The following is a 23,195-nucleotide window of genomic DNA, read 5'->3' on the forward strand; positions in this document are numbered from 1 at the left end:
CCCTCTGAACGGCCCCCAGGAGCCTCACGGTTTCCGTCTGGTCGAACTCCTTGATTGGCTGTTCTCCGTCCCGCCCCTCCCTTCTCCTGTTGCATGGCCGGAAGTTGCGTCACAGCAGCGCCAAAAAAGAACTTGGAAGAAAACTGGGCATCAGCTTGAGGCACTACACCTTCCCGGGAGTCTTATGGGCCTCGATGGATGAATTGAGGTCCCCGAGCCGCTCGAACAGATTAGACTTGGCCGTGCGCGGGGACGTCAGAGAGCTTCAGCTGAAGAGAAACGTGGGACTTGGGCAGGGGTCACTGGAGGATCTCGGGCCTCGGAGTCTCCTCTCCGTCCCGCCGTGTTTTCCCCGGGCTGGAGGGAGAGCCGGCCGGGCGTGAACTAGGAAAGCTTTGGGACCGCAGTCCTTTGCCAGTAAGAACTTAGCCTGATCGTAAGTGAAGTAGGGTATTTAACGAAGCACAGCAGGCCTACCGGGGCGGCACCTTCGCTCATTCTCCAGTCCTACTTGCATTTGTGTTGGATTTTTTACTAGCTGTTCTCACCCTATTACCTCGTTTGAGGAAGATGGCACGTAGCGTTGTGGAAGGAGCGCATCAGCTTGCGAGTGTGAAGACGGAGTTTTGAAATTAGTGCTGCCACCAAACAACTTTGATCTTGATCAGTTTCTCTGGCCATTAGTTTCTTAACGTGTGATGTGGTGTAGGTGATTATCAAAGTGCTGGCTTGCCCTAATATCGTGAACTTCTATAGTTATTAACTTGTTTATTACTTTAAATCCCTTCAAATGTTACCTTTGCCTCCATGCCTTCTCTGACCAGCCTATGGAAAATCAGTCTCTCCATTTCCCTTTCATGCTTTTCTCTACAGCATTTGTCCTCTTCTAACATAGTGTATATTTTACTTTACATTTTTGTTTTGTTTTCTGGAATGAACACTTCTTGAGAGCGTGCATTTTTGTCTGTTTTGGTCACTGCTTTTTGGTTCTTTATGCTTAGAATACTGTTTGGCGCATAGCAGGTGATCAATACATGTTTTTGAATATGTGGATAAAGGAAGGAAGGGAGAAAAGAAGGAAGGAAGAGATGGAGGGAGGGAGGAAGCCTGAGGAATGGAATCAAGAATTCTTTAGGTATTTTAGGTGATTATCAAAGTCCTGGCTTGCCCTAATATCCTGAACTTCTTTAGTTCTTAACTTGTTTATGACTTAAATCCCTTTAAACCAACATTTGAATACATTCTCTTGTAATGAATTGCACTACAATATACGGATATATTCTTAATTTTATCTTTAGGGTAGGGCCTATTTTTGAAAATAGACTTTCTTAAGAACAATTTTAGGTTTACTGAAAAATTGCACAAAGTACACAGAGTTCCCATACATATTCTTTTCTCTCCCTCCACCTCCAGATCTGCCTATTAGCATCTTGCATTAGTGTGATACATTTGTTGCAGTCGATGGACCAAATTCAATAAGTTCGTTATTAACCGAAGTCCGTAGTTTACATAGTTTACAAAGGGTTCACTCTTTGTGTTTTATAGGTCCATGAGTTTTGACAAGTGTATGATGTCATATATCCACCATTACAGAATCATACAGAATGGTTTCACTCCCCTAAAAATGCCCTGTGCCCCACCTATATGAATTATTTTAAAACCGATTTTTAAAGGTCACTTGTAGTTCAATTTATTGATACTCAGCCTGGAACTAACTCTTTATGGGTTTGAATTTAATAAAAATGAGTATCTTGGCTATGTAACAAAATAGAGACAATGTGAAAGGATAATTAGCAAAAAAGATTGTAATTACAACACATTAACAGATATGGAGATGCTTTCCAAAAAAGTATTGTAGTTCAACAAATTTGTCTAAAAATTACAAAAAAAACATCTAGTCAATATTGACCTAGAATTGATCTTGCTTCCATTGTCTTTATAAGACAGTTCTGAACTCTGGTTGAAAGGTTGAAACATGTATGTATGTATGTATGTACCCTGTCACACTCCTGTGCTTCCCCAGAAAGGTCCACCTTAGATGCCTATGTAAGAATGCCCTGGTATCCGTGATAAAAGTGGGTAAGACACTGCAGGATTGACTATATAGAAGGAGCTACAATGATGTATTCCTGATGTCTCACCAGTCAGGATTATGTTCAGCCAGTGCTGCCCTGTAAGTCTCAAAACACTACAAACAAGTTATCTCAGTTAATTGCCTGTTTTGTTTTCATTTCTATTGTGGGAGCTCCTTGAAAACAGGTACAATACCTCTTCTTATTTTATCTCATCAACATCCAGTATACTTGGTTAAATATCTGTGGTATACCTTAAAAAGAGATGGAGTTTGGAAGAGTAACTGCAGATTAGAAAAGAAATGGGCTTATACCATGGTGTGCAATGTTGCAAGCCTGTCTCAAACTAGAATATGTTAATTTTCACTTATTTACTATGTTAATACATTTTTAGGAGCACTATTTCCCCTAAAGTTTTGATGAAGACTTGCCTAATCTATCTTTTAGAAGACATGAATGGGGAATATAGAGGTAGAGGATTTGGACGAGGAAGATTTCAAAGATGGAAAAGAGGAAGAAGTGGTGGGAGCTTCTCAGAAAAATGGAGAGAAAGAGGACACAGACTTGACCTGAGTAAAACCACGGGAAAGCATACTTCTGGTAGGGGAGGTCAATGATTGTTCCTTTTTTTTTTTTTTTTCCTTCATGAAGGAATCTGTTTGTGCCTGGCATATATACAAAGCAGTTTAACTTAAATTTCAGTCTGTCTTTTATTGATGTAACCCCTTAAAGTAGTATTTGAATGTTGATATCCAAACTTCTTACCGAAGCCTATAGTTTAGATACTCTATTAATATGTCAAGTTCTTATTGTTGGAAGGAGAAGCAAATAAGGGAGAAAAATGTTTGCTCCATTTCTACTAAACTAGTATTCTGTTTTGTTTTCAGAACAAACCTCACAGTCTTTGCTACTACAATCAACATTGGATCAATTCATACCATACAAAGGCTGGAAGCTTTATCTTTCAGAAGGTAGAATAAAAAATGTACAAAGTACCATAAATGATCATTTCTTAACTTGTCTTTGGGTGCTACATCTCATATTCATTTGCTTACTGATATATACCCTCTTTAATATTAGTTCACCAAAACAATTCATGTTTATGTTTTAAGACCATTATGTTTAGATTTTGTATCAGTCAGGAGAACAGAAACCACAGTAGGTATTTCAAAAAGGGGATTTAATACAGGGATTTGGATATATAGATAAAAAACTAAAGAGCAAAAAGGGAACATTGAGGTAAGCCCCTAGATAGTAGTAACTTCAGGAAGTGGCAACCATTCTTATGACTGAGGAAACAAAACTGAAAAGTTCTGAGGTTGCCAGAACCTAGGAATTCAAAAGAGTGGGCCACAGCATACCTCTTGCTTTGACCCCGAAGGGCATGCTGTAAAGCTGTATTTGGACTACTAAAGCAAATTAAGCTCCTGACTCTGGTGGGAGGAAAGCAGTGTTGGTGCTCGGAACTGGAAGTTGGAACTGTAGTTGTCCTCTGCAGCTAAAGAGATGCTGAAAAGAACTGGAAACAAGAATAAATTCCTTTCTTCTTTCCTGCCACCTACCAATCTTTAAGGTGCCTCCAACTGGCAGAACCTAAATTGAGTCTAGGAAATGCAGTGTGCAGATCTTGGTCATAGGATCACAGAGCAGAAAATAAAAAGGTAGACTTGGAACAGAAAGATAATCAACACAGATTTGTGTAGAAACACAGTTAAGCACAACAGCTAACATCATACATCTCTCTGTATAGGTTTGGAGAATTGTCTTTTCTGTGCTCTTACAGTATCTGTAGGCTTGTTATGTCTCTTATGAGATATGAGATAGATGACAGATAGATAAAGTGTTTTTTTCCCCACTAGACTGTGGAATGCTTAAGGGCAAGGATCTTGCCCCATAACAGGCACTAAGTATTCATTTTGTGAATGAATAAAGTGCTTTTTGGATGTTTTTTTATATTGAGAGTCTGTTTTCTGTTATATAGACAGATACGTTTCAGACTACTTCATTGTACTGTTTCTGTGTAGAATACCGATTCAAAAATGTTATAGAACTTTAGAGTGTAAAAGATAGCTTACAGCTTTAGGACCAGAGTCAAGTGGTAGACTGTCTCTCCTCTGATCTGAGCAAGGGATTTTGACAAATGGCATTTTGGACTAGTAGAATTTACTTTGTAAAGACTGTTTCAGAATAAGAGTTTAGTTCCTGTGTCTAGCTTTGGCTTTATTATGTAAGCTATTTGAACTGATAGATCCTTTTAGGTGTCAAAATTTCAATACAAAGATTCCCAGATATTGGTACTTTTATTTATTTATGTATTTATTTTTGTATTTTATAATTTAAAATTTTTTTCAATTACCATTGACATATAATATTATATAAGTTTCAGGTGTACAAAATAGTGATTAGATATTTATATAACTTACGAAGTGATCACCCCAATAAGTCTAGTGCCCACCTGACATAGACATTGGTGCTTTTAGAGAGAGACCCTCTCTGTCTGCATTTCAGATGACGCAAACCTAAACTTGTTTTAGAATCTTAAGTATACATGCAACACCACTTCTTATCTAAATGTAACCAGAACGCAAAGCAATTGGGAAAATCATCTACTATGTATATAGTGTTTCCTCTGTCTCATGAAAATTATGTGTGATTATTAGTGCTAATGCCGTATTTGTTTGATTAGTTTACAGCGATAGATCTCCTTTTATTGAGAAGATTGAAGCATTTGAAATTTTTTTCACAAGGCGTATTGATTTATATGATAAGGTAAGATTCCCATACAACAAAAAGCTACTCGTTCCCTTTTTTGTGTCATCTTATTGAACAATGTATCTGAGGGGCTAGTGGTTGTGATCACAGACACCGGAGCCAGACTACCTTGGTCCAGCTCCCAGCGCTGCCACTTACCTGCAATGTGGACTTTGTTGAATTACTTACCTTCTCTATACCTCGGTTTTCTCATCTATCAGTTGAGAATAGTAGTATTAATGTCTACCCCAAGGGTTGTTAAGAGGCATAAATAATAAGTTCATATATTTAAAATAATAGAACCATGCTTGGCTACAAAACTTACAGTATTTATCATATAAATACTGTACAGTATTTAGCATATAAATATATGCTTTTGCAAAATATGTAGTTGAATGCTCAGTTATAATCAACTCTGAAAAACAATTATTGTTTTCATATTTTAATATTTTGTAGGATGAAATAGAAAGAAAGGGAAGTATTTTGGTGGATTTTAAAGAATTGACAAAAGACGATGAAATAGCTAAATTGATACCAAATATAGCAAATGAATTAAGGGATACACCTGAGAAAACCTTGGCTTGCATGGGTCTGGCGATACATCAGGTAAATATTTATTTTGTGAGACTTTTGTCAAAATTTTAAAGGAAGATTTTACCTTAATAGTACCTTCTCTAAAAGATACTTAGATTTTACCAAACAGATACTATAGCTAAAACCAAAAGGTTGCAATCCTACCTTGAGAGATACCCTTCATTCTATATACAACAGCTTACTTAAAATACAACGTTTACTTCTAATTTATTTGAATAATTAATTTAATTGTATTAAAGATTATGTGGAAATTAAACTTTGTTTTCAAGGAGCTATATAATCTCATAGGGAAGATAAGACAAGGCATCATGGTATTATCAGTTATGAACTTGGACTTGGAACAAAAAGGTTCTCTGGCATGAGGCAAGTCTCTTAATCTCTCTGCGCGTCACAGTATATAAATTGAAAATAATAATGCGTGCTGTGTCTGCCTGAGTTTTTCTCAGGGTCTGATGGCACAACATACGTAAAAGCATTTTTTTAGGCTGGCAAACACATAAATGCTTCAAGGCAAAGGGAAGTAAATCTCAGGCTAGGAACAGAGAAAGTGCTGGGTGCATTCAGATGTAAAGATAAGATCCTGAGCTGTTGGGGAGGAACATGGTATACAATGAGTGGGGAAAGCTCAGAGGAAGATCTTGTAGAGGTGATGTGGTTTATGATGGGTTTTAAAAGGGGTACCGAGGACTGGACATGGAGCAGGGGAGGTAAGCGTATCCAGGCAAAGGAATGATTCGTTACAAAGATGTGTATACGACTGGTAACCCAAGCCTGGGAACCTTGGCTGTTGTCTTCAGACTCCTCTTGCTCATTATTTCTCAGTATTCAAGTCACTACATCCTTTCATTTCTATTTCTAAAATGTCTCTTAAATCTACCTCTTTTCCATCCTTACTGCCTCTGTCTTAAGCCTTTGTTATCTTTCCTAAACTGTTGCCATACATGGTAAAACAAGATTTGTCCTTAGAAACTGTGTTGACTTCTACCAAATGAAATCTAAATCCTTACCTGACATTGAAGGCCTTCCACGGTCTGGTTCAGCTTCCTCTCCCCACAGCTGTCCTTCATTCACTACCATCCAGCTAAACTGAGCTCTCTCCAGGATTTTCTAAATACTTCTGCCTCTCACATGTGCTATGCATTCGGCATAGAATGCCCTTTGCCTTGCATATCCAAATTTTTGAGGCCTAGCTCAATTATCTCTCTGTGAAACTTTTCTCATGACCCCTTTTAAAAACTCGCATGGTATTTCATCTGTAAATCTTTATGGTACTTATAACAAGTATAGCTGTGTATGTGCATTTCATTTTCTCTCCTAGATTGTCAGCATACTGTTTTATATGCAAGTAGATATTAAATGTTTATTTAATGTCAGATGCCAAGGGAATGGGTATTGTGTATTTCAAAAGTCATCCTTGTTTTCTCTCTTAATTGATCAGTGAATTGGGAGATGTACAAAATACTTTTTCATCAGACCCATCCAGGAGGTAATAGCTTTGGGGGCTACCATAAGGACTTTTAATACTAAGTTTAGCAGACAGGGATGCTGGAGTTTTCCAGTCCAGGGACAACAGAATCCCAGGTAAATCAAAATCTCCTATAAAATAAGTAGTCATAATTGAAGATCAGAGTTGTTAGGGGCTATTAGGGTTCTGTTAATGTCCTATTCTGAACTGTTTATATTCATAAACTTCATATTCTCTTTTTATAAAAGAGTTCTGTTTCAAGATGGTATTTTGTTTCCAACTTTTGAGTAAATGTCCTGTTTAGGTATTAACTAAGGACCTTGAAAGGCATGCAGCTGAATTACAAGCCCAAGAAGGATTGTCTAGAGATGGGAAAACAATGGTAAATGTGCCACACATTCATGCAAGGTGAGGAATTTGCTGGTATTAATTATTTAGAATTGGGCATTGAAGACTGTTTAAGAATGAGAACCTCATTTTATAAAGCCAAAGAAATCAGTAAAACGCGTATGAGTTCCTTACTACCTCATTGGTCATCACACCCAAGTGAACCCACTGAGAGTTCTTCAAAAAAATCACAATGGAAATAAACCTCTTCTGCCCAAATAACTTGATTTCTCAGCCTGTAGTGTTTTGTAAACATTGATTTTGGATGTGTACTTATCAAGACCCCACTGTTTAAATTTAATGATCCATGTAATACACTAAGTGATGTGATTATATTTTGTTAAAATTTTTAGGTTGCTACTCGACACAGAACTAATGGAACTTTGTTTCTCTTTAATTCATCTTTATTGTGTGTTTTTTTCTTTTTTTCACTAGAAAGCAATCAGTGGGACAAGAAGAAAAGGGAAGGTTTAGCATGTTTTATTTTTAAGAATGATTTCATGTTTGTGAATTTTCTGATATGTATACAGGGACGCTATGGTTGGAGAATTGCATGGTTTCTCCTAAAAGGAACTTGTGAAAATATAGACAACCTCAATTTTCTGTCCATTGTAAATCATAGATAAATATGTTGCTGTTTTTGTTTTTAGGGTATACAACTATGAGCCCTTGACACAGCTCAAGAATGTCCGAGCAAATTACTATGGAAAATACATTGCTCTGAGAGGGACAGTGGTTCGCGTCAGTAACATAAAGCCGCTTTGCACCAAGATGGCTTTTCTTTGTGCTGCATGTGGAGAAGTTCAGGGTTTTTCTCTTCCAGATGGAAAATATAATCTTCCCACAAAGGTGATCGCATGTTCTTGAACTACCTCTTTATTTATCTTGGTAGAGAAGGCAAATTAATTTACAGAAAACATTTCCTGAAGTTTCTGAACACAGAGCTTATTTTTATTTTTAGTCTTTAAATTATGAAAATAAACATTCCTTTACCCACCACTCAGAATTTACATCTTGCCAGCTCCAGATATATTTTTAAAGATATAAAGCATCACTGATAAAATCAGTGTCTTTTTTTAACCCCTTACTTTTTTTAACCCCCAGAAATAGTCATTATCCTGAAGTTAATGTGTATGCTTTCCATTCATATTTTTCTATTTTGACTTAATAGGTGCACACATCAAGTTTTCTTTATTGTGGTGTTTGAAAGTGGTCTTTTTTTCTTTAACATTTTTAAAACTATAGAAAAGTACAGAGAATAATATAACTAACATCTGTATACCCACCATTACGAGTTGGCAAATACTAATATTTTGTGATTTTAGCTTAATTTTTTAAACAAAAGTAGTTAAGAGTTGAAGTCTCTCTGTTCCCCTCCCCAGTTCCATTCACTTTGTTCCATCCCTAGGGGCAGCCACTATTGTGAAATTGGTATGGATTCCTCAAGCCTGCATTCATACTTGACTATAGATCTAGGGTTTGTTTTCTAGTGTGTATTTACATAAATGGTATACTGAAAGTAACATTGTGCAACTTTTTTATTCCATGTGGTTGTTTTTGAGTTCTTCCTCTCTTGGCACACATCTAATTCTTTCATTTTTATTATTGTGGCGTATTCCATCAAATGAATAGTCACTAATTATCCATTCTTCTGGTGAACATTTGTGTTGTTTCCAGTTTTTTACAATTACAGGTGATGCTGCAGAGAATATTCTTGTACATATCTCCTCAGCAGAGGAATTCCTCAGTTGCAGGATATGCTTATTTTTAACTTTACTAGATACCGCCAAATTATTTTCGAGTGTCAGTCCTAACTTACACCCCTCCAGGTAGTGTTAAGCAATTGTTATTTTCCCATATTTTCATTAACATCTGGTGTTGTTAGGCTTTTTAATTTTGCCAGTCTGATGGGTGTAAAATGGTACTTCATTTTTAATACGAATTTCTATGATTTTTGTTATGGTTGAGTGTCTTTTCACATCTTCATTGGCCATTCAGTTTTCTTCTTTATTGAATTTTCTGTTTGTACCTTCTGTTTATTTTTCTCTTTATAGAGTAGTCCCCCCTTATCTGCAGGGGATACATTCCACGACCCCCAGTGGATGCCTGAAACTGCAAATAGTACTTAAATATATATACATACATATATATATATATTATATATATGTGTGTGTATATATATATATACACACATATATATATTCCGTTTTCGTTGTATATGCATACCTTTTCACTTAATGGAAGCACTTTATGGCTTCTCTCTGACAGACCCAAATTGCCAGCATCACTACTCTTGCACTTTGAGGCCATTATTAGGTAAGATAAGGGTTCCTTGAACACAGCACTGTAATACCATGACAGTTGATCTGATAACCCAGACAATTTCTAAGTGAATCACAGGTACGGAACCTGTACAGTGTGGAGATGCTGGACAAAGGGATGATTCATGTCCTGGGCAGGACAGAGTGGGACAGCTTGAGATTTCATCACGTTACTCAACAGCATACAGTTTAAAAGTTATGAATTGTTTATTTCTGGTATTTTCCACTTAATATTTTCAGATAGCAGTTAGCTCGTGGTTATCCACAGATAACAAAAACTGCGGAAAGCAAAACCACCGATAAGAGGGGACTACTGTACTATTAACAGGAGTTATTTATGAGTTCTGGATACTAATCATTGATTATATCCATTATAGATGTTTTTTCCCCAGTTTTGGGTTTGTTTTTTAAAACTTTGTGGTGCATTTTTTGTTTTGTAGTTTTACATTTTGATATGGTCAAATTGATCATCTTTTCCTTTATGACTTTTTTGTATAAAACAAAGCTGTGGTTAAGAAGGCCTTCCTCACTCAAACGTCATAAACATATTTCTTACCTTTTCTCCTAACTTTTAAGCCTTGTTTTTTGTATTTAGATCTTTGATCCAGCTGGAATTTAATTTTGTCAATGGCATAAACTAAGGATCTAATTTTATTCTTTTAGGTGAAAAGCCAGTTGTCACCATTTATTAATGAAGCCCTCTGTTCCTGCTGACGTATAATGCTTCTTCCGTAGTACCCTGTGCTTCTGTACACACACGATTCTGTTTCATTTCACTGGTCTTGTGCCAGCTCTCTATACATGTTTACATTGCTCTTATTAAAACTTTTAATAAGGTAGTTAGACTTACCACAGCTATTTTTTCCCGAGTTGCCTTTATCATCCTTGGGCTTTAATAAGTTTAACATTTATTACGTTTTTACTCAAATTGAAATCCCTAAGGCTTTTTTCTCTTACAGGAAGAACAAGGTGGGCTGGATTCAGCGGGGGCCGGCAGGGCATCTCTCCTCCATGTGGTCTTTGTGTGGGTTGGTTTTGGCTTTCACACAGTATGGGCATCTCAGGACACTCAGTCCACTCGGCAGCTGTTAGCTTCAGGAGACAGAAGTCCAACCGACAGGCAGAAATGGCTTTGCCTCTTTTGAGCTAGCCTCAGAAGTCAGGTGGCATCACTTCTGTCCCTGCCTGTTGGTTGCAAAATGAGTCACAAGCCTGTCCAGATTGTAAGAAGGGGGAATTAGACTCCATTTCTTGATGGGGGAGTGGCCAGGTTGTAGAAAGGCTCATGGGGAGATACCATTGCAACCGTCTTTGGAAAATACAGTCTGCCATACTCTCTGAATTTATAAATGCACCTTAAGGTGCAGTCAGCAAACAAGTGACGCATGAAAACTTGAACACAACTTACTTATATGTTGAGGACTGCCTGTGAGTGACAATATTATAAATAGTATCGTATACAAGCAGTGCAAAAGGAGGCTAGATGGGAGAGCTGGTGATTAAAGAAGAACCAGGAAAGGCTTTTGAAAAGGGAACGATTGAGGCTGGGTATGTGGGACTGGCTGCGAGGGGGCATGCAAGGATCGGAGACGGCATGGACACAAAGGAAGGAATAGTGCTTATTGTGAGAGGCAAGGGAGGAACCCCCACAGCAGAAAGTAACTGCGGTCATCAAGAGGGACCAGCTGAAAAAGTGCCTTAATAGCTCATGACACAGAATCAGTATAGAAGGAAATAGAAAACCATTGTAGTTCTTACTGCATTTTACTTCTGAGAACAACTTTTAAGATAATATTAAATGATGCTTTTTAGCTCGAGGTGTGATTGTAGTTTATCAGAATCTGAATGTGAATTAATCTTGTTGTAGTGTCCTGTGCCTACATGTCGAGGGAAGTCATTTACTGCTCTGCGTAGCTCTCCTCTCACAGTGACGATGGACTGGCAGTCAATCAAGTAAGCAGTCAGATTACTTAATGAAAGGCAGGTTTTAGATCTGTCCTACTGCCAAGTAAGTCTTTGATTTTCCTGTATTATACTGTGATTATTTGTAGACAGCAACACAGTATATAATAAAAGATTTGATTAGGAGTTTATGTGTTGAAATAATTGTCTTTGAAATTGGTTTCCTATCAGACTCCAGAAAGGATTTGATATGCAAGTATTATGTCCTTTTGCTACTAAGAAATAGTTCATTTTATTTCTCATTTATGTGACTCATTGAACTGGATGTAGACTTTAAGCAAAGCTGTATAATTCATTCCATAATGAGCTGTGATTGAAATAATATCGTTTTGAAAGTTTAAAATAAAGAGTTTCTTAGAAATGGGTGTGTTTCATTTCATGTTCTCATTGTCCAAGAAGCATTTTACTATAGATATTTTTGTAAAAAATAAACTTTTTCACAGGTCATATTTTCTTTGTGTGTATATCTTTTTAATGCAACAATTTATTCCATGTTTCTGGCGGTAGTCCCGCAACTCATCCTAAATATAAAATAATGGGTGGGTGTTTTTTTTTAAGTAATTGCAGCTTTTGCAATTATTTTTAACCTTTTAAACCGCAGTTACTTTTTTTAAAAAATTTTATTGGGGAATATTGGGGGACAGTTTGTTTCTCCAGGGCCCATCAGCTCCAAGTAGCTGTTCTTCAATCTGGTTGTGGAGGGTGCGGCTCAACTCCAAGTCCAGTTGCCGTTTTCAATTTTTAGTTGCAGGGGGTACAGCCCACCATCCCATGTGGGAATTGAACTGGCAACCTTTTTGTTAGAGCTCACGCTCAAACCAACTGAGCCATCCGGCTGCCCCGCCGGCAGCTCAGCAGCGGCTCATTGTCCTCAATTTAGTTGTGGAGGGCACAGCTCACCAGCCCATGTGGGAATCGAACTGGCAACCCTATTGTTCAGAGCTCGCACTCTAACCAGCTGAGCCATCCGGCTTCCCCAAGAATGGGTAGTTTTGAAGTCAGAGTGCTCTCCAGGAAACCTGGCTGAAATAGTCTTAAAAAACTAAGAAAGTAGGGGAAAAGTGAGATAGGTTGCTACCAAGTCCTGTCCTAGCTTTATCCCCTTCTGTCCTGTAAAAACCAAGACCAGCATATGTGATAATTAACTTCACTGTGCTGAGATATTTACACTCTATTTTATAAAAGAGGAAATGCTTAAGATTCCTGAACATGACCGTGTTCGCAGTGAGTAGGGAACCCTGGTTTCCCTCCCACGTCGGCAGGACTTTTAACTACTGAAGGGTGTGATGAGGGCCTCGACGGTGCTATATAAGTATCACAATAGGATATATATGCATAGAAAATTCTGGGTAATTTGATTATTTGAACAAAACCTGTTTGTTTTTAGGTAAAAATAGCATAAAGAAAATAAGATTACATATTTTAATTGGATTTGAACAACTGATATTAGGAAATCAAACTTAGGGATAGTGAACTTTGGCACCCACATTTCTTATAGCCTTATATCTTCCTGTGTGTTTTGTGAACATCATTTCATTTTATCTATTGATACTTTCCCATTTGCTGATTTCTAAAATTTCAGTATAGTATCCTTTGTTTGCTGATTCCTCTGCACAACTCAAAAGTTCACTCTTTTAGTGACTGATTTTGGTGGACATTTTGGAGGGAGGGTGGACAAATGCACGCTCTCATCCTGCCATCCTTAACTGGAAACTGCTGAAGTCATTTTAGATACACCGTTGAACTTTGTTTTTTTAAACAGCCCTTTATCTAGCTCAGCACTATGTGGACCCTAAATAATGAATATATAGAAGAAATAACCTAAAGTCCATATGTGTACTGACCCAAAATTGTTTACCTTTTTAGAATCCAGGAGCTGATGTCTGATGATCAGCGGGAAGCAGGTCGGATTCCACGAACAATAGAGTGTGAGCTTGTTCACGATCTTGTGGATAGCTGTGTTCCAGGAGACACCGTGACTATTACTGGAGTTGTCAAAGTCTCAAATGCCGAGGAAGGTATGGTATAACTCCTCATTTTGATTGTCCTACAATAATTTGTCAGCATTTGTCTTTCCTCTTATGATACTTCTGAATCTCCATTAATTTAGAGGGTTCCTTGTTTATTACATAGGTGAAACTTTTCCTGTGAAATAAAGGTTTATTTGTAGCTCACTGTGCCATTCTTTTACATTCTGTTTGAATCTTCATAGGAAAATGAAAATATCAGTTATTGTATTTCACACTTTGAAATTGACAGGTTCTCGAAATAAGAATGACAAATGCATGTTCCTTTTGTACATTGAAGCAAATTCTATTAGCAATAGCAAAGGACAGAAAACAAAGGCTTCTGAGGATGGGTATAAGCATGGAACATTGATGGAGTTCTCACTTAGAGATCTTTATGCCATCCAAGAGATTCAAGCTGAAGAAAACCTGTTCAAACTTATCGTCAAGTATGTATGACATTATCTGAGGTTTTATTATTTGTGTGCATATTGGGGTGCTTTGGGCTAGAAGTAACAAAAAACTAGTCAAAATGGTTGTGTCGATGTAAGAAATGTCCAAACCTGTAGGGAATTTTTATGAGTTTATTTGAGCCAAACTGAGGACAATTGCTGGGAAGCAAAATCTCCACGGATTGAGAAAAAGCTTCAGAGAACTGCAGTTTTATAGCTTATTTTGTACATTAGACTAAAAGGAGGAAATGTAAGGAGGGTTACGTGAAATCCGTTGGTGTGGTAGGTTAAGGGGTGGGAGAAAGCAAAGCAGGGAAATCTCTGAGATTGAATAAAAAGTAAAGTGGAGAGATGCATACTTTTACTTTGGTGGGTACAGGATAGTTAACAATTAACATTTACTGTGCATAGAGATGGTATTCTGGGAACAAGGTAACAATGAGGGGTTCTGTGGTCTCTTGCTGTAGTGCATGGTTGTTCCCTGAAGGGTCTGGAAAAGGGATTACTCTGACATTTCAAAGATGCAAAAAGGTTATAATAGACAGGCTCACCTAAGGTAAAGATTGGTCATTGTCAAGGAACCTACAGGCCTAGGATGTGACTATCCACTCTGACCTGCTTTTAGGAGTTTTTATGTTCAGACCATCCTATGTGGTTACTTGTGGTCTCTGAGTTTGTAAGGCCCACCATGCAGGTCTCCCCTGAGCTTGTCAGGTTTAGTATGTGGCCCCTTTTAGTCCACAGTTGCAAACTATGGTTCACAGGCCAAGTCTAGCTAACTGCCCATTTTTGTTTGGCCCATGAGCTAAGAATGGTTTTTACATTTTTTAATGGCTGAAAAAAAATCAAAAGGAGAATACTTCGTGACACACAAATTATATGAAATTTAAGTTTTGCTGTCCATAAATAAACTTTTATTGGAACACAGCCACACTCATTCATGAGAGAACTCATGTTGCGACAGAATAAATGGCTCACAGACAGTTGCTGTCTAGTCCTTTACAGAAAAGTTTGCTGACGTCTAGTTTAAACAGTAAGGAAAATTTACTGTCTCACAAGAGACTGATGGGACAATGAACTCCAAAGTCATTTCAATTAGTAGTACGTAAGGGATTATTTTTTTCACTTTGAAAAAGCAAGAAAGAGACTCATGGAGAACTCACTTAACATTCAATAAGTATTTCGTAATATTCTTTTTTTTCTTCTTGTTATGGCCATGAAGTAGAGAAGAAACAAAGTAGAGGCATTTTTGAGTAGTTAAGAGCTCTGTTTTGGAAATAAACCTAAGTTAGAATCCTGCTTCAGCCAGTTGCTTTGTGTGGTCTGGGGCATGTTGCTTAATTTCGCCTTCATTTTTATCATCTAATACTTGTCTCAGAAGGTTGTTCTGAAGATTAAATGAGATTCCATAATATACCTATGAACAGTGTGCTGTTATTTTGATACTTTTTTGACAATTTTTTAGATAATTATGAAGAAATAGAGGAAAATGAGACTCAATAATAGACATACCTAAGAGAGGTAAAGAACTGAGGTTTTGAAATGAACTGTATGAGAAAAATTGGTGTTGTCATGCTTTCTCCTTCAGGCTTGTACACTTGTTTTTTTCTGCTTTTAATATGTTAATTAGTGGACGATGAAAAGTACAGAGTTCCTCAGGGGATTAGTCCTTAAACTCTCAGAGACTTCTGAATAGATTGCCATGGGAGAGAGGGTGCTGAGCCCAGGTGGGGGTTTGATCTGCTGAGAAGTGAGGGTGTCGTGTGTGGTCAGTAGCAGGGGCCCAGGAGCTACCTGGTTGAGGACCAAAACACCTTTGATTGGTTCCTCTCCTCCGTTAATAATAAAAATGAGTATTTGTAGTGGTCCTTCCTTTGTATTACTTATAAAAGATAAGCTAGTATGAAAAACTAGGGTTTTCTTCCTACGGTTTGCTTTTACCTTTTTGTTCTAAGTTTGTGATTTCAACATCAAAACTAGAATTTTTTTATGGTCCTCTACTTGTTAATCTTGCAGCGGTTGGCAAACTGGGCAGAGTGCTTATTTTTGTAAATAAAGTTCCATTAGAGCACTTTTATTTACATATTGTTGACTATTGATTTTGGACCGATTGAGTAGTTGTGACCAAGACAATAGAACCAAAAATACTTTCTGGCCCTTTAAGAAAAGGTTTGTTGACTCTTGCCAGATTAACAAATGGAGGACCTTGAAAGGAGAATGGAGAAGACAGTTAGAAGGATGTGTTTTAGTTTAGGTTCCTTCAGAAGCAATGATTTGGCAAGTGTAGTTTACCCAGATATACTGGTAGGGGAATGGGAAAGTGAGACAGGGAAAGGATGGCAGTCAGTGAGTGTATGGTGCCATAATGAACAGGTTACTACTAGCATCCGGGGCTTAATCCTCCTGAGGCCGCTGGGACACTAGACTGCAGAACTCAGTATTTTTCCATCCAAGGGCCTAGATTTGGAGCTGCTCCTGGGAGCTCTAGATAACTCAGCAGTTCTAGCCTGTCTGCGGCCATAGAAAGCCAGGTAGGAAGCCAGCAGTGGTTATGCAGGAACATGCTGGTCAGGGAGTGCAAAGGGGATATGGCAGGACACCAACGTCCGCGTTTACATACATTAAACGGGATAATGACTCACAGGTTACTCTTTAGTATATCTCTTCCACCCTATTTTTTGTGTTCCTTGTTTGTACAATTGATAAAAGTAACTACTTTATATTCATATATGGTCTTATTTGTTCTGAATCTTTAGATTGAACTGAAAAATGAAATTTTGTCCCACCTTAAAATGTGTATGCAGTTCACCCTTTAGTCTCATTTCAGTGACTCGGCTGCACAAGTCTAAAGATGTCTATTCACATAAAATACAGTATAATTCTGTACGCAAAAGTGGAAGACCATGATTGCGATCGTTTTAAAGGCTAGTGATGTAAAAAGATCAACTGTATATTTGGTTACTTTAAAATACTTTATAAGTATCCTGTTTCCTTTACATTGGAACAGTTTTTAAGCATTCTTCCCTTTATAATTTACCAAGAATTTTGAGAAATTTACTGTTAGAATGAAACTTCTTGAGTTATTTGAGGGGATGTAATTTTTTATTTTTTGTCTTTTTGATGCAAAATAAAGCAAGTTAAGCAAACTGTAAAGTAGATCTTCTAGTAGATTAATGAAGTGTAAGTTGGAATTTATAAGCTGTATTCTGTTTTTCAGCTCGCTTTGCCCTGTCATTTTTGGCCATGAAGTAAGTATTTTATTTCATTTTTACTCAAAAGTATATAAAGTTGGCAAAAATAAAATTAGACTTTATAAAAATAGCTAATTTCTGTTGGCCAGTTATTCATATTTTAATATGAATCATTGTTCTCCATAAATGAATGCTGTGACAGGCAAACTATAGCCCCTTGTAAGAAAAAGTTGCTTATTAATTAGTTAATAGGAATGGGTTTCCTTTAAACTGACTCTGGACACTGTAAACATTAAAGCGGAAACTAACAAATATTTCTCAGTTTTGTGGAATGGATTCATGCCTTGCACGGTAGGTCTTCACTCAGAGACTTTTAAGATATGTACTGCTCTGATTTTATGTACTTCTAGTTTTTGCTTTTTAATCATTTACATTATAGTAGTTCATATTATTAGACTTAACTTTTCTTATGAAAAAAGTTAAGTTCAGTCATGCTTTAAAAAATTTCTTAAAGAAATAAATGTCATAAACTAAAAGGAGGAGCACCCCTTTTGCTAGGCATCTTTATATTTTTCTCACTCTACCCCCTCACTTCTTCACACTTGAGCTTGTGAAAGCAGGTTTGGTGTTAGCACTGTTTGGAGGAAGCCATAAATATGCAGATGACAAAAACAGAATTCCAATTCGAGGAGACCCTCATGTCCTTGTTGTTGGAGATCCAGGCTTGGGAAAGAGTCAGATGCTACAGGTAGGAAATCGATCATTTAATATTTTACCTTTTGCTTATAAAACGCATGAATAATTCACAAATGAATTGGTTCAAAGCATGAAGTGTGTGTGTTCCACAGGATCTAGTTTGCCTGGTGGTATAAGTGATTGGGTTTGTGTGAGGCATATAGAACCTGTACCTGAGCATCTTTTCAAATTGAGCTGGTCTTCTGTCATGCAGGCTGCACAGGCCTGCCGGTCTGTGGAAATGTCAATATTGTGAAACATCAGCCATTTATTTCCCTAACCCCCACTTTGTCTCCATTGCTTTGCTCGTCTTTATCGTTGTGACCTCACCTATGCACAGAATAGTTCAAGAAACCAAAGCAGGGTCACCCGTTCTCTCTTCACACAACTCGGTAAACACTGTTGGGGCTTGAAGAATAATCTGATAAAGCTAAGAAATCTGTTGATATCTCACTGCTTCTGAGTCCAAAGGAAGGCAGCTTCTGTGACCAGTTCATTGTTGGTCCCCAAGAAGTTTCTGTCTGTGCCGAGCAGAGTCTAGTGAGTCTCCCCTCAAGGGCTTATGATGGCCCTACAGGTGCTGCTTGTGAGGATGCTTGTGGTTTCCTTGGAGTGAAACCTGGTCAGCCAACCATGATGTCTTTTCTAAGAATGCCCACGCCCCCTCCTTATCCCCTACCCCCATGTGGAAAAATGTGACTAGGCCAGGGGATCCCTGGCTCTTTGGGGGGTGTTATAGTCCTATGACTACTGAATCTTCCTCTGAGGGCTGGGAAGTCTGGCACCTTTGGAGCACTTTGAAAATACTGAGGCCTGCCGCAGGCCAAATGAATGAAGAGTCTCTGGGTTAGGATCCTACTGTCTGTGCGTGTATAACCCTCCACAGGTGATTGTGACGTGCAGCCAGGACTGAGAACTGCTTTGGTCTCTGTAAACCCACTGTCCTTCTCGTTAAGAGTCTCGTAAAATGATGACTGGTTTAACACTGCCCTTCTCGTAAAATGATGACTGGTTTAACACTCATCCACAGGAAATAAGGTCTTTAATTCCTGTGGTTGAGTGTTAAACCAGTCATCATTTTAATTCCTAATCTGACGTTTCATCTGTTTCCGTATTTTGTTCCTTTTGACTAACTGGACCTATTTAAAAAAACACACACACAAAAAAGCATTCTGTTCTGAGCCCTTGCCACAAGCCTGGCACAGAGTACCCAGTTGCAGGTGAAACAAAGTTGATAAAAATGAAAACAGGATAGCTAGCCAGAATATGCACACGTAAAGTACATGTGGGGGTCTAAATTGGTACAGCTTTCTTTTCTATCTTTTTGTAGCATTGTGTATGTGATTTTTGAATTAAGAATATTATAGGTTGAAGCCTGGCTTAACCTCCACAGTGTCTATTATCTGTACAAATCATTTAATTTTTACATTTTGCTTACAGCATATGAAACTTCATTTTTCTCTCTTACTCCTTTTTTATTTGCACAGTACGTCTTGGCAGGTAATGGTTCCAAAAAACATTAAGGGCATTGCAAATGTTTTAATACCAAGAAATGACATTGGCAGTTTTTGTTTTTAGACCCAAAATAATACCTTTAAAACCCTTGGCTGAATTTAAAAATAGAAGATGTAATATTAGTGGAAATTAAATGTTGTGAATAATAGTTGAGGGTATCGCATGTAAGACTGCTAGACCCACTAAGCCAGGATTTTAAAAAATTAGTCTAACACTAACAGTTATGAGTCATTTACTTTATATTTTTAACCCCCCTTTCCTCTGACCATGTAGTAAACCATCATACTCTTAGACTAACAAATAAGGAATTACAAGTAACAAAAATAATTATAGCTACTGTTTATAAGCAAGGCACCGTAGGGTGCCTTGGCCGGTGCACTGCACAAGCCCAGGTCACTGACATACTCGTAGGTAACAGTGTGAGCGCTGTCTCCTAGAGTTGTGTAGTGCACGGCCGTATCCAGCAGCCTTGCGCTGGGCACATGTTGTGTGCCGGCTACCAGGGTAAGTGCCTTCCATACGTGATCTCACTTACTCCTCAGGACAATATGTGATAAAATACAAGGAAGATGAGGCTTAGAGAGGTCCAAGAGCAGCACAGCTGGCACATAGTAGAGCAAGGATTAAACCAGGTCGGCCTGACTGGAGGTGCATGCTTTTAACTATTGTGCTATTTGACAACTTTTCCGATCTATCATAGATTTTTTACTCAGGGGCAACCATTATTGAGCCATTTTATTATTTGATGTTTAAAGAAGCACTGGGGCCTTTGAGATTAAAATTCGTACTCACATTTTTGCTATTTGAACTTGAAAATGAAGCATAAAATGGAATTGTGTAGAGTATCACATGCCCACAGACATCAGTCAGGCTGCCTGGGTTTGATTGAATCCTGACTTCACACCTTCATAGCTGTGTGAGTTACTCTCTGTAGGCGTTGGTTTCCTGTATCAGTACACAGGGATGTAGTAATACCTTCCTCTTACTTTGCTGCTGAAGACTGTATGCTAAAGCTCTTAGAAGAATACATGGCATATAGTTAACATTTGTGAGCAGTTACTATTAGCTATTATTTCCCTTTTCCTTTCGCTGATTCTCTTAAACTTTTTGTTTTCCCAGGCAGTATGCAACGTCGCTCCACGCGGTGTGTATGTTTGTGGTAATACCACAACCACCTCTGGTTTGACGGTAACTCTTTCAAAAGATAGTTCCTCTGGAGGTTTTGCTTTGGAAGCTGGTGCCCTGGTACTTGGTGATCAAGGTAAGAGATCAAAGTGAATAATAATAATTCTGGAGCTTTTTTTTCAAAAAAACTTTTCAGTTAATTTCTTTATATTCTGTTCAAGAGGCACTTGGACAGCACTTTCCCAACCAGTGAGTTAAGTATAAATGACAGAAAAAATAACAAGAAATATAGTACTGGCATTTTTATTTATATGCAGAATTGAAACTGGTACTTAAATGTCGTTCATTTTCAGAATCTTGCAGCAGATACAATTGTATGTAAAAATTAAATAATCAGGTCAAATAGATATAGCTCTCCACACTTTCCATTTCACACCACCCATCACATTTGTGACTTGTTTTAAAGCTTTATATGGGGTGAAGGGGGTTGACACAGTGTGAGGGATATAAATGATAAACGTCTAAGTACTACTTTGTTTTGTGCATCTGAGACTAAAAAAAAAAAAAAAAAAGCTTTGTAGTAAGTTCCGTGTGGGGTGAGATTGGGTGGCTTGTTGACTGCTGTATTCCTATCACCTAGTACATAGGTGCACAGTAAATGCTTGTTGAATACATGACCGTTACTTAGCTCAGAATGGTGCTAGATGCCTTGGAACTAAAAAGAAGGTGAATGTTAACCTTTGCTCTCAGAGGACTTACAATAAGAGCTTAGAGCTATTACTGTAGAAGTTTTGCGATATTTTAACCCATCTTATCGGGGTGTTTTTCAGGATTTGACTGACAGTTCATAAAAAATCCAGTTGGAGGGCTTAACAAGACGGAATCTCCTTTGGGCTTTGCTACCGAACTTTCTCTTTGTGATGCTTTAACACTATTGGAAAAACATGTTCCTATGCACGTGTCAGGCAGTACCCAGATTCCAGTCCAATAAAGGTCATTCATTCCCTCCAGTCTGCCGGTGACCGCCACATTTCTAAATCCTGGACCCGTCATTTATATTTGACACAGCTGATCACTGCCCCCTCCAGCTCCAGGATACTTCATTCTTCTAGTTTTCTTCCTGCTTCATTCCCCTTCTCAGTCTTGACTTGTTCTTCATCTCTCCAGCCTCTTAACTGGTTGGTACCTCAGGGTGCTTAGTTTTTGTACCATTTTTCTTCTTGGTCTGTATTCACCTTCATGGTGATCTTATCTAGTCTCATGGCTTTACTTACACCTATATGCTGAAAATTTCCAAATTTGTATTTCTTCTCCCCTGAACTCTAGGCACACATTTCTTACTGCCTTTGCAGTATGTCTATAACGGTGTCAATCTTAACATGTCCGAAACCAAAATGCTGATCTTCCCCTTCAAACCTATTCTTACAGTCTTTCCCATCTCAGTAAATTTCATCCCTGTATTTACTCAAATAAGAAAATGTGGAGTCATCCTTGACTTTTTCTCATACCCCACATCCAGTCTGTCAGCGAATCTTCCCCACATCCAGTCTGTCAGTGACTCTTGTTAGCTCTACCTTCCAAATACAGTTGACCCTAGAACAGCATGGTCTGAACTGCTTGGGTCCACTTATATGAGGATTTTTTTTTCAGTAAACACAGTACTGTAAATGTATTTTCCTTATAATTTTCTTAATATTTTATTTTCTCTAACTTTATTGTAAAAATGTCATACATAACACATATAACATACAAAATATATGTTAATCAGCTGTTTATTCTTTAGGTTTCCAGTCAACAGTAGGCTATTAGTTAAATTTGGGGAGGGTCAAAGTTATATGCAGATTTTTGACTGCACAGGAGCCCTGCGCCCCAACCCCCACATTGTTCAAGGGTCAATTATATATCCAGCACCCAACCTCTTTTCCACTGCTACTGTGTTTCTCCGAAAATAAGACCTAGCTGGATAGTCAGCTCTATGCGTCTTTTGGAGCAAAAATTAATGTAAGACCTGGTATCATATATCATATCATATCATACCCGGTCTTATAGTAAAATAAGACCGGGTATGATATTAATGTTTGCTCCAAAAGATGCATTAGAACTGATGGTCCAGCGAGGTCTTATTTTCGGCGAAACACGGTAGTACCCAGATCCAAGATACCATCACCTCTCGCGTGGATTAGTATTGTGATTTCCCACTTGGCATGCCTGTGACTACCCTTGCCCTTCATATTGTTTCAAAAACCATCCCATTACAACTTAGGTCACTTTATCCTTCTGTTCAAAACTGTCCAGTAGCTCCCTGTCTCATTCAGGGAAAGCCTGGGCCTTGTTAGTGGCCCGGGGCCATTCACATTGAGCCTTTCATCCCCTCTTTGCCTTCTGCTTCCTTCGTATTTCTCTTCCCCAGCTACACAGCTTGACCAGCACCAGCCCTCCAATCACTCACAGTCCTTCATCAGGGCCTTTGTACTTGCTGTTCCCTTTGCCTGGGCTATTCTTACACCAGATAGATCTATAAGGCTTGTTCCTTTTCCTCCCCCAAATTTTTGCTCAAGTGTCCCGACCCCAGCAAGGCCTTCCCTAAACCCCATATTTTGAATTGTAACCCCCATTCCC

The 23,195-nt window shown here is 38.2% G+C and overlaps 1 protein-coding gene across 6 annotated transcripts in view; it reads left to right on the plus strand.

Moving 5' to 3' along the window:
• The first annotated feature begins 114 nt into the window (after positions 1-114).
• The window catches only part of MCM8 (minichromosome maintenance 8 homologous recombination repair factor), a 34,192-nt gene continuing 11,111 nt past the window's right edge, over positions 115-23,195 (plus strand). Inside the window, exons 1-13 of one of the 6 annotated variants that reach the window (XM_074317505.1) lie at positions 115-709; positions 2,520-2,672; positions 2,960-3,043; positions 4,759-4,841; positions 5,280-5,429; positions 7,187-7,290; positions 7,920-8,118; positions 11,458-11,543; positions 13,419-13,570; positions 13,812-14,007; positions 17,228-17,258; positions 17,809-17,949; positions 20,571-20,712. In XM_074317505.1, the coding sequence (XP_074173606.1) occupies positions 2,525-2,672; positions 2,960-3,043; positions 4,759-4,841; positions 5,280-5,429; positions 7,187-7,290; positions 7,920-8,118; positions 11,458-11,543; positions 13,419-13,570; positions 13,812-14,007; positions 17,228-17,258; positions 17,809-17,949; positions 20,571-20,712 (1,516 nt within the window). In that variant the 5' untranslated portion in view covers positions 115-709; positions 2,520-2,524. The remainder of the gene's footprint in view (positions 710-2,519; positions 2,673-2,959; positions 3,044-4,758; positions 4,842-5,279; positions 5,430-7,186; positions 7,291-7,919; positions 8,119-11,457; positions 11,544-13,418; positions 13,571-13,811; positions 14,008-17,227; positions 17,259-17,808; positions 17,950-20,570; positions 20,713-23,195) is intronic. The other 5 variants (XM_074317508.1, XM_074317506.1, XM_074317509.1 and 2 more) reach the window with 5 other exon arrangements.

Source organism: Rhinolophus sinicus, linkage group LG13, assembly GCF_036562045.2.
Source record: "Rhinolophus sinicus isolate RSC01 linkage group LG13, ASM3656204v1, whole genome shotgun sequence".
In the NCBI taxonomy this organism is placed as follows: Eukaryota; Metazoa; Chordata; class Mammalia; order Chiroptera; family Rhinolophidae; genus Rhinolophus; species Rhinolophus sinicus.